At 40.0% G+C, this 16,360-nt stretch overlaps 1 protein-coding gene across 7 annotated transcripts in view; it reads right to left on the bottom strand.

The window, feature by feature from the left end:
- Nucleotides 1–14,868, bottom strand: part of LOC148902666 (rho guanine nucleotide exchange factor 7-like) — a 20,542-nt gene extending 5,674 nt beyond the window's left edge. For 2 of the 7 annotated variants that reach the window (XR_016118146.1, XM_089019185.1), the window contains exons 1-13: nucleotides 14,497–14,868; nucleotides 13,861–13,944; nucleotides 9,562–9,646; nucleotides 9,365–9,483; nucleotides 8,203–8,407; nucleotides 7,086–7,177; nucleotides 4,754–4,848; nucleotides 4,512–4,607; nucleotides 3,295–3,417; nucleotides 3,031–3,169; nucleotides 1,978–2,037; nucleotides 940–1,086; nucleotides 117–203 (exon numbers count right to left, since the gene is read on the bottom strand). Coding sequence is in view for 5 of the 7 variants with exons in the window: in XM_089019185.1 (XP_088875311.1) it covers nucleotides 117–203; nucleotides 940–1,086; nucleotides 1,978–2,037; nucleotides 3,031–3,169; nucleotides 3,295–3,417; nucleotides 4,512–4,607; nucleotides 4,754–4,848; nucleotides 7,086–7,177; nucleotides 8,203–8,407; nucleotides 9,365–9,483; nucleotides 9,562–9,646; nucleotides 13,861–13,944; nucleotides 14,497–14,661 (1,497 nt within the window). In the remaining 2 variants the exon portion in view is untranslated. The remainder of the gene's footprint in view (nucleotides 1–116; nucleotides 204–939; nucleotides 1,087–1,977; nucleotides 2,038–3,030; nucleotides 3,170–3,294; nucleotides 3,418–4,511; nucleotides 4,608–4,753; nucleotides 4,849–7,085; nucleotides 7,178–8,202; nucleotides 8,408–9,364; nucleotides 9,484–9,561; nucleotides 9,647–13,860; nucleotides 13,945–14,496) is intronic. The other 5 variants (XR_016118154.1, XM_089019103.1, XM_089019274.1 and 2 more) reach the window with 4 other exon arrangements.
- Between the last annotated feature and the right edge of the window lie 1,492 nt (nucleotides 14,869–16,360).

Raw genomic sequence — 16,360 nt, 5'->3', positions numbered from 1 at the left:
CACAATGTTTGTTCAACATTTGAAGATCCTGAAAGCGGATCATCGTAATGATCGCTTTACGTATTATTTATGAATTATGATTGAATCTTGAAATGGGAGACGGCATTGAACCGTACCTGATAAATGAATCCACTCATCCTCATGCTTGCAGAGAGGAAGAGCAGAGTGTGAGGGAAGAGGACAACGTAGCGTTCGCTTGACTCCTAAAAGACATCAAAATGTCGCTTACACTCTGGCACTCACTCGCTATGGCGCAGCTCGGCGCCTAGCCAAAATAATAATTATAATACATTTCATTTCTAAGCGCCTTTCAAAACTCTCAAGGTCACTTTACAGTCACAGGATAAGTTTTTCTGCGGGTGAGCAGCGGCAGCCACATGCGCCATCGTTCACTCAACCAGGAAGTAACTCAAATAGATAGAAAGTTAGTTAGCTAGCTAATAGCAGCCACAAAATATGTCAGGGGGGGGGGGGTTCGTTCACCTGGCAACCCGGAAGTAACTCGAATAGATAGAAAGCGAGCTAGCCGGCCAATCGTTAGCCAACAGATACATAGCTAGATAGCCAGCCAGCCAGCCAGGTAGCGAATAACAGCTAGTGATAGCGAATAACAGCTAGCGATAGCATATAACAGCTAGTGATAGTGATAGCGAATAACAGCTAGTGATAGTGATAGCGAACAACAGCTAGCGGATAGCAAATAACAGCTAGCGAATAGCAGCTAGCGGTCGCGGTAGTGTGTATAATAATAATAATAATAATAATAAATAATAATAATAATAATACACCCTGTAAAATCCACCCAAGGCGAGCAAAGGCTACACTGGAATAATCACGACCACTCACTCAACCCGGAATAACTCAAATAGATAGAATGCTAGCTGGCTAGCTAATAGCAGCCACAAAATATGTCGGGGGGGAGGGGGGGTGTTCGTTCACCTGACTGCTGAGAGACTGGACCGTAGCCTGGGACATGTGAAGAATGGGACCGAGGGTCTTGATGTCCTCCCCTCCCCAGTTCCTGATTGGCTCAGTTAAAATCTGTAACTCCAAGTCCTTCTTCTTCCTCACTGCCTGGCAATGGGCCTGGACGAAGAGGAAAGGAGACGGTACACCATGAATCACCTCGCAGGTTGGATCGACAGTGATACCTTGGCTTACGAACTTAAATGGATCCCAGACAGAGTGTGTAAGGCGAAAAGTGTGTATCCCAAAAATGAGTTTCCCATAGGAAACCATTAAAATGAGAATAATCCGTTCCCAGGTCCCCATAAAACATAATTTTCTAATTTTCTAAGCTTTACTACACAAAATAAACCTTATTGTATGTATAATAAATGTGCTGTGGTATTATACTTAAATAAATAAACTGTACTGTATAATAAAGTCGTTTTATTTACCTTTGTGATGGTCGTTGATGGCTTGATGGAATGGAGTGGCCGCTTTCATCAGCATTAAATGCATGATGAGGAATGTAGCCTTTTTCTTTCACCATCCTTGTAGGTGCTTTCTCTGCCATAATTTTACCTTGTTCCTCATCAATTGTGTTCTGTTTAGCTGGGTTAATAGCTTTTTGCGTCCAGTGTACAGATGGCTTGTGCGGGTTATTTATGGAGCCTGATTAATGGGAATTTTAACCTTGCAGTCTATACTCTGCCTTTGAACTATCAAAGTTGAAACGAGTCCAAATGTCACTGTTTTGTGACAAATCACATGGCTTTAACCGAAGACTAGGGGCGGGGAATAGAGGACAAAAACAGTCGGCTGCCGTTTTCTTATTAGGAGAACAGGCTCGTTCACGAACGACACATCACTCATTGTGGCGCTCCGTGTGCATCCCGAAAAATAGTTTGTATGCCAAGGTAAAATTGTCATAAATTTAACGTTCGTAAACCGAAAAGTTCGTAATCCAAGGGGTTCGTAAACCGAGGTATTACTGTATATGAGCAGACCGATGGCCACGTGCGATAGTCTTACAGCGAGGCTTTGAAATGATGCCATGCAAGCTTGGAGGTCAACTCTGTCGGGGTGCTGGTCCTGAGGAGAACAACAACAAACAGGTTGGTGGTTAACTCATTCATTGCCAGACGATGTGAAAAAAAATGTGTCCACTCTAGTGCCAGGGTTATTGTCATTGTCACTTGAATTCCAGGACTCACAGAATATTGAGTTTCAAGACGATATCAACATTCTTCTATCCGAAGAAAACAGTTATTTCCTAAATGATATGGGTCTGGAGTTATATGAGCTTGAAATGAGGGCGCCTGCCCAAAACTACAACACAATACATATATATTGGTTTATATAGCGCTTTAGCAACAGCTGAAGCTGGAACAAAGCAGAAATGCTGCCCCCTTGTGGAAAAGACAACAAAAACATTGCCAGAGGCCATGATCAGTGCTTTATCGGCACCCAAGCATGAAAAAAAAAAAAAAAAACATCAAAAAAAAGCCCTACATCATAATTTCAATTCCCGAATAAATTTGTGAATGAGTTTAAGTCTCCAACCAGAATTGGATTGTATTAGCCTTTATTAACTCATTCACTGCCAGACATGCAAAAAATGTCTCCACTCCAGTGCCAGGGTTGTTGTCATTGTCACTCAAATTTCAAGACCCACAAAATATTGACTTTTAGGACTACATAAACATTTAACGCAGTGTAAGAAACCTTAGACTCTGTTCTTTCATCAAAAAAAAAAAAGAGTTAATTACTAAATGATATGGGTCTGGAGTTATACGAGATTGAAATGAGGGCGCCTGTCCAAAATACAATGCAATACATACATATTGGTCTATATAGCGCTTTAACAACAGCTGAAGCTGGACAAAAGTTAAATACTGCCCCCTTGTGGAAGGAAAAAAAAAACAGCCAGAGGCCATGACCAGTGCTTTATCAGCACCCAAGCATGAAAAACCTAAACTCGAACACATTCGGGAATGGCGTGCGCTCTACGTCATATTTTCAATTCCCGGATACATTCGGGAATGGCAGTGAATGAGTTAATTCCAGGAAAAACCAATACTGTACCTCCATGTGTCTGTCCATTTCCTTGAGCAAGGTTGGATATCGCTCGAGTCGAGTGAAGGGTTTACTCAGACTGGTGGTCAGTGTCAGAATCCCTGGACTAGATGCCCCCTTCGATTCCATGTACTCACCAAGCTCCTCACTGCAAAAACAGCCAACCGAGACACGTTTTCTTGCGGTTCTTGAGGATCTTTCCGGAACGCGTTGAGAAAAATGCCCATCGACTTGTAATAGCGAAGGAGGAGGGGGGGGGGGGGTCTTCCTGACCTTTGCTGAGTGAGCACACTGACAGCAGATGGATGGTTGGAGCAGTAAGTCACATAAAGATCCTTCATCTGGGCGAATAGACTCAGAAAGAAGCCACCTATCTTCTGCTGACGTTCTGGAAGCCTTAAAAAAACAGTACAACACAAGAAATGCCAGAGATGATCATAATCACAATAATAATAATACATTTGATTTCTAAGCGCCTTTCAAAACTCTCAAGGTCACTTTACAGTCACAGGATTTTTTTTTCTGTGGGTAAGCAGCGGCAGCCATGATTTAATTTAATGTTTATTGTTGGTTTTAGTGACTTTAGCATTGATTATGTGCTTTAAGTTTCAAGGACAACCTACGCCTCCGGACAAGTTGTGTCCATAATTTGTAAAATCACTTTAAATGACTTAAACTGAGCGTAAAAATTCTACGGCATATAGCGATATTTTACCTTTTAAGACTCGCGCTGAATATTCAGGAAGTCTTGTTTTTGAGTTGGTGACGAGTCCGTATGTGACGTCACTAAAGGAACGCCCCTGACCGTAAAAAAAGACGCATTCGAGCGGTCCTTCCATCACGTCAATGTATTTTGCTGTACTTGTTTGGTCTGAGGACCTCGTGTTGCATCAATAAGCCGCCAGAAGAGGGCGTCCAAGCGCCATATAAGGAATTTATCAGCCTGTGGAAACGGAGGTGGCCACGGGAGGTCGCCATTTTGTGCCTCTTTTTTGGGTGACAGATTTCCCCCCAATGTTGCCTCAAAATGGCAGAAATAAATTCTTTAATTGATTGCAAACATGTATGCTTTCCTCTTCAGAACTATTTGAATCATATTCATAACTGGATGTGTAACAAGAAAGCATAATCTCCGAATCTGAAGCCATTGTTTTGATTCTCCAGCAATGCAAGACGTCTTGGCGTGACGTCACGAACTGGGGGCGGGACTTTCTGAAAATGCCCAATTGGCAGCTCAATTTTTGGCAGATTTTGGACACTTTGTCATTTTTATTGTTGTTTTGCATTTGAATAAAAATGTGTGTTTTGGGTATTTTAGATGCTATAAAACGTTTTTCTGATGTCAGTTAAGAGACAAAAAAGTGACGTCGGTTGTCCTTTAAATGTATCATTGAACTTAGGACACACAGGACAACGACTTCGAAACTAGCAGCGAGGCTAGGCATCATTTTGTTCATCCTTAGTAGACAAAAACAGACGTGGCTACTAACTTTGTGTGCTCCTCCAAAGACTGAACCAGCATCTGCTGAAAGGTTAAAATCTCTTCCAGATTTCCTTGAATGTGGCTGATGTCCGCATCACTCAGCCTGCAGAGAATCAAGTCGGATTCATTAATACAGTACTTCAAAGTTCTCTTTCCAATCAGTTTTAGACATATTCAATCGTGTATTGCAAATATGTTTTACTGTACTTCATATTCTTGGGGAAAATATGTCAAAAAGTTGGTTTTAACCTGTCTGTGGGCTGGAGGGAGCGCAGGTAGCATCCCAAAAGACTTTGCAATTCCCTTGAATAATCCCTTTCTGCTTCCAGAATGTTCTGGAGGACCTTAAAAAAACACAACATGTCACCATTGTAGACAATAACAAGACAATAAAAGTTAAAAGCATCTCAGCACTTCTTCCTTTTAACTCATTCACTGCCAGACTATGTGCCAAAATGTGGCTACTCTGGTGCCAGGGTTTTTGTCATTGTCACTCAAATTCCAGGACCCACAGAATATTGAGTTTTAGGACGACATAAACATTCAATGCAGTGTTAGAAACCTTAGAATCTCTTCTTTCATCAGAGAAAAAAAGTTACATTTGCTATCTATTTGCTATCTAGCTAGCTGGCTATCGATTTGATATCTAGCTAGCTACCTAGCTATTTGCTATCCATTTGCTAGCTACCTAGCTGGCTATCCTTTTGCTATCTATTTGCATTATATTAGCTAACTGTCTAGCTACCTAGCTAGCTATCTATTTGATATCCGTTTTCTATCTATTAGCTAGCTACCTGGCTGCTTATCTATTTGCTATCTATTAGCTTTCTGTCTAGCTAGATAGCTATGTAGTTGGCCATTTATTAGCTATATGGCTGTCGGGCTAGTTAGCTGGCTATCGATTTGCTATCTAGCTAGCTACCTAGCTATTTGCTATCCATTTGCTAGCTAGCTAGTTCTAGCTATTTGCTATCAATTTGCTAGCTACCTAGCTATTTGCTATCCATTTGCTAGCTAGCTAGTTCTAGCTATTTGCTATCAATTTGCTAGCTACGTAGCTGGCTATCATTTTGCTATCTGTCTAGCTATCTAGCTAGCTATTTGATATCCATTTTCTATCTAGTAGCTAGCTACCTGGCTGGCTATCTATTAGCTATCCGTCTAGCTAGCTAGCTATGTAGCTGGCTATTTATTAGCTATATGGCTGTCGAGATAATTAGCTAACTGTCTAGCTGGCTATCTATTAGCAAGCTTTCCATCTATTTGAGTTACTTCCGGGTTGAGTGAACGCTGGCATGTGGCTGCCGCTTCTCACCCGCAGAAAAAACGATCCTGTGACTGTAAAGTGACCTTGAGAGTTTTGAAAGGCACTTAGATCCAGCAGATAGGCTGACTATGGCAGCTTATTAATTATTAATTAAAACACCCGCACAGAGCGAGAAGAGCGCCTCACCCGAGGCGACGCTGTCCCACAAACCAATGGAACGGAAGAAATAACCTACATTACTGCACACGTGGCCATATACACACACACACATACACATGCATTGAACAAAAATATGGATTGTAACTCTTTACAAAATCATAAGACAGGTCATCACTAAAATAAGATATACATACAAAGCTACGATTATGTGCAGAGTGTGAGCCATATGTGGAAATTGTATTAAAGGACAACCGACACCATTTTTTTTGTTTCCTGATATCAGAAAAACGTGTTATAGCATCTAAAATACCCAAAACACGAAGTATGATATTTTTAGTCAAATGCAAACACCAATAAAAATGAATTAAAGTGGTGTGTGTAAAAAAAAAGTGTACGAACTCAATTGGTTCCCAGAGAGAGTGTGTAAGGCGAAAAGTGTGTATCCCAAAAATTAATTCCCCATAGGAAACCATTAAAATGTGAATAATGCGTTCCCAGGTCGCCATAAAACAATGTTCTACTTACTAATATTCTAAGCCTTAAAACTACACAAAATATACCTTATTCTATGTATAATAAATGTGCTATGGTATTATAATTAAAGAAATAAACTGTACAGTATAATAAAGTTGTATTATTTACCTTTGTGATGGTCATAGGTGGCATCAGCATTAAACACTTTGTTAGGGAACGTAGCCTTCTTCCACCATCTTGAGGCATGATTCCATGTAAGCTTTGGCAGCTTTGACGAATGACACTATAAATCCCTGTACGACACTTAAAGTTCTCGAAGCATCCGTGGCTAGCCTTGAAATCATTAATGGATGACGAACTTCCAGGTTGCCTCTTGACGATATCCGAGTTAAGTTGCTGTGCTTTCTCTGCCATAATTTTACCTAGTTCTTCATCAATTGTGTTCTGTTTAGCTGGGTTGATAGCTTTTTGCATCAAGTGTACAAATGGCTTGTGCTGGTTATTTGTGGTGTCTGATTTATGGCATATTTTAACCTTACAGTCTACACTCTGCCTTTGAACTATCAATAAAGTTGAAACGAGTCCAGATTTCACCGTGTTTTCTCTCCATTTTCATACTCTCTCTCTCTGCCGTCTGCCTATCTATTTGAATTTGCAGCTCTGTGTTTCTGTAACACTAACCACATTGTAGTAGGTCTTGCTGATGATAGACGTGTCGAAACCTTTTGAGGGGCTTCTCAGCGTCCCGGACTTTGGTTTGTCTAATGGCTTGTCTGCGCAGTGACAAAAAAAGGGAGATAATGATAAGAACAAAAAGCATATTGAGCATAGTATCAACATTTACAATCTAATCCTTTGTAGCTTTTTTAGGGGGTTTACCGTTTCATGCCCGTCAATGTTAAATAATGGCATGAATGTGCAACCGATGTTCCGTCAGATCAATATGGAACAATCAAAGTTGATGTTCTCTACACGGAATATTCAGGATGTTCCTTCTCCATTCATCATCTGTGGAACTTCCTGTCTTTGTTTTTGCGGTCTAGTTTCCTTCCTTTCCTTACTGCTCCCCTCCTCTTCCTCAGCCAAAAATAAAAACTGTATTTTCTGGAATATAAGGCGCATCTTAAACAAATGACATATTTAAAAACCTTTTCCAGACATAAGGCGCACCGCATTATAAGGGGCACCTTCAATGAATGACATTTTAAAACGTTTTCCGTGCATAAGGCGCACCGCATTATAAGGGGCACCTTCAATGAATGACATTTTAAAATGTTTTCCATTCACAAGGCGCACCGCATTATAAGACGCATGGCCAGTTTTTGAAAAAAATCTTTTCTTTTAGGTGCGCCTTAAAATACAGTCCATAAAAATAAACGCAATTTCCAACATTTAGCTTGAGAATGTGTCTGTTTGAGCATTGACTGCTTTGGACATCTGCATATGAGATAAAAGTATGTTGAGAAGGTTTCTTCAGCCGTCATCTGGACTTCTTTGAAAGTGTCGGACGTTTCACTTCTTATCCAAGAGGCTTCGTCAGCTTTGCTGGTAGTTTTGGCCCTATATGTATCCCTACTGTCCAGACGTGGCGGTGCCGGACTCTGCTATGATTGGTCAAAACTACCAGCAAACGATTTTAGTTTGCTGACGAAGCCTCTTGGATAAGAAGCGAAACATCCGACACCTTCAAATTTGTACAGGTGACGGCTGAAGAAACCTTTTCATCGATGGACCACTCCTGTACGACTGAGAGCTTAGACAGACATAATAAAAGTGTGTTGACATAGCTGCCACCCACCGCTTGCTTTCAGTTCCCGCACGTAGTTACTGGGGAACCAGCCAGTCTTGCCATTGAGCGAACCTTCCCACCAGCCTCCTTCCTCCTGCCTGCTCACATTAATAATGTCGCCCTTGGAGAAAGAAAGTTCGTCCTCGTTTGTCTGCTGGAAAGGGAAGCGTGCCTTGAAAAGAAAATGGCCGCACCCGCTGCCCTCAGACATGTCCTGCGACCAAAAAAAATAATAATTCACAGGCATTAAACGCAGTGGAAAACGTCTCCACTGTGAGACGAATAAAGGATAATCTAATCTAATTTAATCTAAAAACGGAATGTGAAATCATCTTTATTTGTTATTGCTATTAGGTGAGCGATATAGTGATACCTTGGCTTACGAAGTTAATTGGTTCCCAGACAGTGTGTAAGGTCAAAAGTGTGTATTCCAAAAATTAATTTCCCATAGGAAACCATTAAAATGAGAATAATCCGTTCCCAGATCCCCATAAAACATAATTTTAAGTCATTCACAGCCTTAAAACTACACAAAATATACCTTATTTTATGTATAATAAATGTGCTATGGTATTATAATTAAAGAAATAAACGGTACGGTACAATAAAGTCGTTTTATTTACTTTTGTGATAGTTGTTGATGCCTTGATCCCTAGGTGCTTTCTCTGTTATAATTTTATCTAGCTCCTCATCAATTGTGTTCTGTTTAGCTGGGTTGATAGCTTTTTGCATCAAGTGTACAGATGGCTTGTGCGGGTTGTTTGTGGAGCCTGATTGATGGGATATTTTAACCTTGCAGTCTACACTCTGACTTTGAACTATCAAAGTTGAAACTCTCTCACTGTCGTCTGCCTGTCTATTTAATGTTTAAACCACCCCCCTCACTGCTGTGTTCTTGACCAATCACGTGGCTTTAACCGAAGACTGGGGGCGGGGACTAGAGGACAAAAACAGTCGGCTGCCATTTTGTTGTGATAACGCTCGTTCGCGAACAGCACATCACTCATTGAGGCAGCTCCGTGTACGAAAAACGTTCGTATAGCAAGGTAAAGTTCGTATGCCAAGGTAAAATGTTCATAAATGTAACGTTCGTAAACCGAAAAGTTTGTAAGTCAAGGGGTTCGTAAACCGAGGTATCACTGTAATTACTTCCTTTTCCATGAAAACTTACAAGGCTGTGATACTGAGATGGCTGCTGTGCGGAGGAACGACTTTGACTCTTTGCAGAATCAAACGATTGAATCCTCAAAGTGGCGGCGCCGTAAGGCACCGAATCAGAAACGCCTGAATCTGCACAACCAATGAGTCAGTTAAAAATCACAAAATATGATTCAAATACAATTCATATTTGTGGTAAAATATTGTTACCATCAGTGGCTTTGTTCAGTGCAACCAAGCAGTTTACGACTTTAGTGAAGTGCGGCTCCTGAAGAAGGTCGTCGACCTCAAAAGGCTGAAAAGTTTCAAAGGATTGATTACATGCAACATCATGACAATATTAACTCATTCACTGCAAGATGTGTAAAAATGTGGCCACTCCAGTGCCAGGGTTTTTGTCATTCTCACTCAAATTCCAGGACCCACGGATGAGTGTGTTTCAGGACTACATAAACATTCAATGTAACGCAAGAAACCTTGGAATCTCAAACAACAAAGTCATCAGAACAAAAAGGTCCAAAGTAGTAAACAAAACCATGAATAAAACATGACAACACGAAACAAACCTGACAAGGTGAAACAAACAATGACCCGACACTGGACGGTTGTGCCGGGAGTCCTTTTAATATTAATATTATTAATAATAATATAATTAATAATAGATAGCTAATAGCTAGTTAATATCTAGCTATCTGGATAGCTAGCTCGACAGATAGCAAATAGATAGCTAGCGAGATAACCAGAGAATTAGTCAGATAGCTAATAGACAACAAATAGATAGCTAGCTAGATAGCTAATAGACAGCATATATATATCTAGCTAGATAGTTAGATAGCTAATAGACAGCAAATAGATAGCTAGCCAGCCAGCTAGTTAGTTAGATAGCTAGCTAGATAACCAGCTAGTTAGTTAGCTAATAGAAAGCAAATAGCTAGCTATCTAGATAGCTAGCTAGACAGATAGTCAATACAGCATTAGAAACCTTGGACTCACTTCTTTCATCATAAAAAAAGAGTTAAGTCCTAAATTATATGAATCTGGAGTTATGAGTTTAAAATGAGGGCGGCTATACGAAATACAATGCAATACATGGTACATACATACATTGGTGTATTTCACGCTTTAACAATAGCTGCAGTTAAAACAAAGTGCTAACATGGAAAAAAGAGGAAATGCTGCCCCTTGCGGAAAATAAAAAAAAAACATTGCCAGAGGCCATGGCCAGCGCTTTATCAGCACCCAAGAACGACAAAAAAAATAAAAATTCAGGAATGGTGCTTTCCGTCATATTTTCCAATTCCTAAATAAATTAGTGAATGGCAGTGAATGAGTTAAGATGCACAATCGTGCGATAAAATGGATAATAACACGGAACTGCAGTATGATGACACGTCTTTCTGTTGAAGTCGGGGCGTACAATAGCCTTCGTCTCCAGTCTGAGGTGGGATTACTGAAAATCTGAGCTCCCCCCCTGATAATCTCTCCATTACCAAAATACCTCTAAAGTGCCTAATCTTGTGAGGAAAAAAAACTAGGATTGGAGCATTTCAAGGTGAATTACAGATGGCTGGTGTAGAATATTAAGCATCTAATATCAATTTGTTCAAATAAATCCAATGCAGTACTCAGTGATTCATGAATGAATATACTCTCGCTGGCTAACCGAGTAGATAGACGCAATCGCTGTAATAACATGTCACTTCTCTAATTAACATTACTTTAATTAGCTATGGTCCACTTTGGGTTGTAAGTAATTATGAGTACAGTGATACCTTGTCTTACGAACTTAATTGGTTCCCAGACAGAGTGTGTAAGGCGAAAAGTGTGTATCCCAAAAATTAATTTCACATAGGAAACCATTACAATGAGAATAATCCGTTCCCAGGTCCCCATAAAACATATTTTTCTAAATTTCTAAGCCTTAACACGACACAAAATACGTTATTTTATGTATAATAAATGTGCTATGGTATATATAATTAAAGAAATTAACTGTACTATATAATAAAGGCATTTTATTTACCTTTGTGATGGTCATTGATGGCTGGATGGAATGGAGTGGTCGGTTTAATCAGTATTAAACACGGAACACAGCCTTCTTTCACCATCTTGAGGAATGATCCCTTGTAGGTGCTTTCTCTGTGATCATTTTATCTAGTTCTTCATCAATTGTGTTGTGTTTAGCTGGGTTGATAGCTTTTTGCATCAAGTGTACAGATGGCTTGTGCGGGTAATTTGTGGAGCCTGATTGACGGGAATTTTAACTTTGCAGTCTACACTCTGTAAAGTTGAAACTGAGGCAAGGTAAAATTGTCATAATTTTAGAGGACAACGACAGTCGGCTGCCATTTTGTTGTTACATTCGTAAACCAAGGTAAAATTGTCATAATTTTAACATTCGTAAACCGAAAAGTTCGTAAACCAAGGGCTTCGTAAACCGAGGTATCACTGTAGATAGACGCAATCACTGTAATAACATGTCACCTCTCTAATTAACATTAATTTAATTAACCATCGCCCACTTTGGGCTGTAATTAATTACGTACTGCAGTACCGCATTGGGAGTATGGCAACACATAACAAGGAGTCGCCATTATTATACAGGGTACTAGTATAAATTTAACAAACATTCCCATTAGCTCAGTAACGCTAATCCAGTCACACAATATTGATTCAATATTCTATGTGATTCAATATGATTGATTGATTGATTGATAATGTAAAAGGTAGCTGCGATTAGCCAGAGATCTATCCGCATTAGCGATAACATGCATATACATGTAGTGTAATTTAGTTAAGGGTCAAAACGTGGTTTCTGATGAAATCAGTGAAGCCCCATCAGATTTAGAAGTACTCCACGAATGAAAAGATAGGCAGAATAGTCTGAATTAGCATTCTGATGTCAGACCGGCTGCCACTAATGGAGGCCGTGACGTCCAGCGTCACGGTTGACTTTTAATCAACCTGATTGGAGAATCCACTCGCTGCATGACATCAGCGTCCTACTCTCCCCTTCCATCTTTTGTTCTTCACACAAGTCAACCTCACCCCACCCTCATAGTACGCTCTCCATGCGGTTTCTGACAATATGGACGTCAACAATGGACCCTTGTGCTGTGCAATTTATCTTTTTTCATTGTGACTCCAGATTCCACAAACGTTAATAACCTGTGTGTGTTTTGGAGGTCTGAAAACACCATTAGATGTGGTCTTACATTAAAATCTAAACTCTAATTAAAGCATTTTATATTGTAGTACAGTGATACCTCGGTTTACGAACTGTTCGGTTTACGAATGTTAATTTTCTGAAAATTTTACCTTGGCGTACAAACTTTGTTCGTACACGTACACTTCTTTCAGTAACGAGCTCGTTCTTCTAATAACAAAATGGCAGCCGACTGTTTTGTCATCTATTCCCTGCCCCCAGTCTTCGGTTAAAGCCACGCGATTGGTCAAGAACGCAGCAGTGAAGGGAGGTGATTTAAACATTAAAGAGACAGGCAGACGACAGTGAGAGAGTTTCAACTTTGATAGTTCAAAGGCAGAGTGTAGACCGCAAGGTTAAAATATCCCATCAATCAGGCTCCACAAACAACCCGCACAAGCCATCTGTACATTTGATGCAAAAAGTTATCAACCCAGTTAAACAGAACACAATTGATGAGGAACTAGATAAAATTATCATAGAGAAAGCACCTACAAGATCATTCCTCAAGATGGTGAAAGAAGAAGGCTACGTTCCTCATCAATTATTTAATGCTGAGGGAACCGCCCACTCCATTCCATCAAGCCATCAACGACCATCACAAAGGTCAATAAAATGACTTTATTAATCAGTACATTTTATTTCTTTAATTATAATACCATAGCACATTTATTACCCATAAAATAAGGTAGATTGTGTAGTTTTAAGGCTTAGAAAATTAGAAAATTATGTATTATGGGGACCTGGGAACAGATTATTCTCATTTTAATGGTTTCCTATGGGAAATTATTTTTGGGGATACACACTTTTCGCCTTACACAATCTGTCTGGGAACTAATTAAGTTTGTAAGCCAAAGTATCACTGTATTTGTAAAGAATGGATGTCAAACATCTCCCAAACGAATTCTCAGGTCAGAGTTTAAAACTAAACTATTCATGTCGCCAGTCCCCATGACTAGAACCGGCAGTATGCAATAACTTAACATTTTTACACAGTTGTACATTGACTTTTGTTGTACTTGGTAGTTGTGATCGTATCTCTGTAAGAACCTTTCACTCAACAAAAACCCTGAAAACAATTATCCAGTGCATTTCATATTCACGTTACACGGTTCGAGTACATTCAATGGCTCAGTTCCTTGTTTATGTGACCTTTCCTGCCAAATAGTGTCACCTGTAACAGTCCAATGTTACAAGAGCATGGCAGCACACCTGAATATCGATATTTTAAAACGGTGGAAAGTATAAATAGCACAGAAATATTACTTTATTATACGAATAAAAACGTGAATTGAATGACCCACCTCCACGCCGAAAGCCCCGATGCATTTGATAAATTCGCAAATGTTGACTTGATACTCGCTGTCAGTCTTCGGTTCCTGAATAAACTACACAAAAGAAGTCGACCAATTAGAGCAGAATGTAGCGTAAATTTCTTGGGGAAAAAACACACAACTCGAGCAACTGCGAAAAAAAACAAGCAATGTTTAACTACGCGGAAATAACGTTTATTTCAAGTGCGGTTTGTTGTGCTGTGTTGAGAACTAGCATCAGTGACGAGTTGAAATTCCGTTTGGATTTTCAAACTAAGGATGAAGACTATGATTTATTTCGTCTCACCGCGGCTTTTGTGTTATTTATTTACTAAACACAACGGCGATAATCACAATGTATTGGTTGGCTACGAATGATCAGCTTCGGTAGATAAGAATTGCCGACAAAAGCGGCTGTTGCAATAAGTCACATTTACTTTGAAATACACACGTGGGATCTTTTTAACACAATTTAGTTCTGGTATGTAATTTACAGATCATTCGTTGAATACAAAGCCAGTTTGCCCCGAAAACTATTATTATTCTGCTCGTGTTCATTGTTATCTATATCGAATCTTTGCGATATTAAAAAAAGAATGCTCCAGTTAGTATTTTCTAACCACATACTTTGTCCGTCGTCCCGGGTCTCAGTCGCTCCAGCAGCTTGCACAGTACGACCCCGTCCTGGAGAGACGTCCGGAGGAAAGCCTCCGGATCACAGATGCTCTTCTTGGGGGACTCCAGCACCCCGAGAGTAATGAGCCACGTTACCGTCTGCTCGGCCGAGTTCATCGTAGTAGACTCGCGACGATTGTGGGGAAACGAAACGTCTTCTTCTATTAGAAAAGGGGTAAAGTGAAGGTTGGTCGGTCTAATGTACCGGTGCGCCTCATCGTTGCTCGACCCTGCTAATAATCCAATGTCAAAACATCCCCCCTGTGTCCATTAGGGATGTGTCGTTCGCGAACGAGCAGGATCTCTGAAGTGAACGAAGAGAGCCGGCTCCTAAAAAGGAGCCGGAAATGGGAGCCGACTTTTTTCCCCGCCCCCAGTCTTCGGTTAAAGCCACACGTGATTGGTCAATATCCGTGGTAGAGGAGGGAGGGGGGAATTGCAGACACATGCAGCAGGAGGAGGGGTTAGATACTAGCTGGCTAGTAGTATTTTAGGGACATTCAGTGTATTAGCTAACTAGCTAGCTAGCTATATAGCTATCTAGGTGGCTAGCTATCTAGCAAGCCATCTGTTGGATATCTACTAGCTGGCTAGCTAAGTTTATATTTACTTCCAGGTTGAGTGAACGCTGGCGCGTGTGGCTGCCGTTGCTCACCCACAGAAAAACTTAACCTGTGACCGTAAAGTGACCTGCCATCGCTGCCATTTGCGGCCTTTTTTAGGTTCGAAAAAAAAAGTGCGATGTTTCAAGGGCCGAGATAATCAAACCACGAAGTAGCAAGGGACTACTGTAATTACATCTGCATAAACTCGTCATGAAGTGCCTTATAGAGTATTTGTTGTCACAGCAAAACACGCCATTATTGCATTCTTATTAATTTTAAACATGACTTTAATCACGTTCCATTTGCAGCTGTGTTAAAATGGGCTGTGGCGTCACCTAGTGGACAGTGATAAGAATTGGACAACCTTTTTTTTCCAGCGTGTTCGTCAGATGTCTCCAGTGTCCTCGAAGAACAAACTGCTTTTCACACAAAGTAGATTTAAGAATGAAATCATGATTTTTTTTTAAATATATTCTCATGACGATGTATTTCATGGTTTATTTCAATTTTATACTAAAAACAAATCGCTAACACGAGCGGAAATGCAGTTTACCGCGCATGCGCACAATATGATTTCAGAAAGTATAATGTGGCGTCGATTATGAACGTCACTTTCATATTCATATATTCATATATTTTTATCGCTGCATACGGTCGATTATGAAAGTGACTTTCATAATCGACAAAAATATATACATATGATCGAGTATTACTACCAGTGACAATGACGATCCGGAACACAGCCGAAATGGGGAAAACAAGATCGGTTTTATTAGAATCGTTTTTTTTAATCGTATTAAAGTTGTTATACGGCGTACACAATTCAAAATCATGGAAAAAAAATACCGGGAAAACATACATTGACAGGTAAGATATATTTTTACACTATGTACAATACATTTTGAAAAACATAACATTGATATTGCAATGTGCAACACCCATATCGGAAATCGCATGCACCCTACCTTTAATATTACATTTAAATTCAGTATATGTAAACTAAACTGAATGCCATGTTTTTGGAGATCAAAATAAGTTCTGTGGTCAGATTTAAAGGTGAAAAACAAATTTATAATACTTGCCCGGGGTTGTCGCCAACGACGCCATTCAAGACTCTTGAACAGGAGTGCTGTGCGAATACTGTATAGACAAATATATGGAGTAAAATAAGTGTTGTCTGAATGGGATTAATAATAATAATAGGGGCTACT

Source organism: Hippocampus bargibanti, linkage group LG01 (genome assembly GCF_051943395.1).
Source record: "Hippocampus bargibanti isolate YZ-2025 linkage group LG01, ASM5194339v1, whole genome shotgun sequence".
NCBI classification, from domain to species: Eukaryota; Metazoa; Chordata; class Actinopteri; order Syngnathiformes; family Syngnathidae; genus Hippocampus; species Hippocampus bargibanti.
Note: the sequence above shows the minus strand (reverse complement) of the source record. Positions and strands in the feature narration are given on the sequence as shown.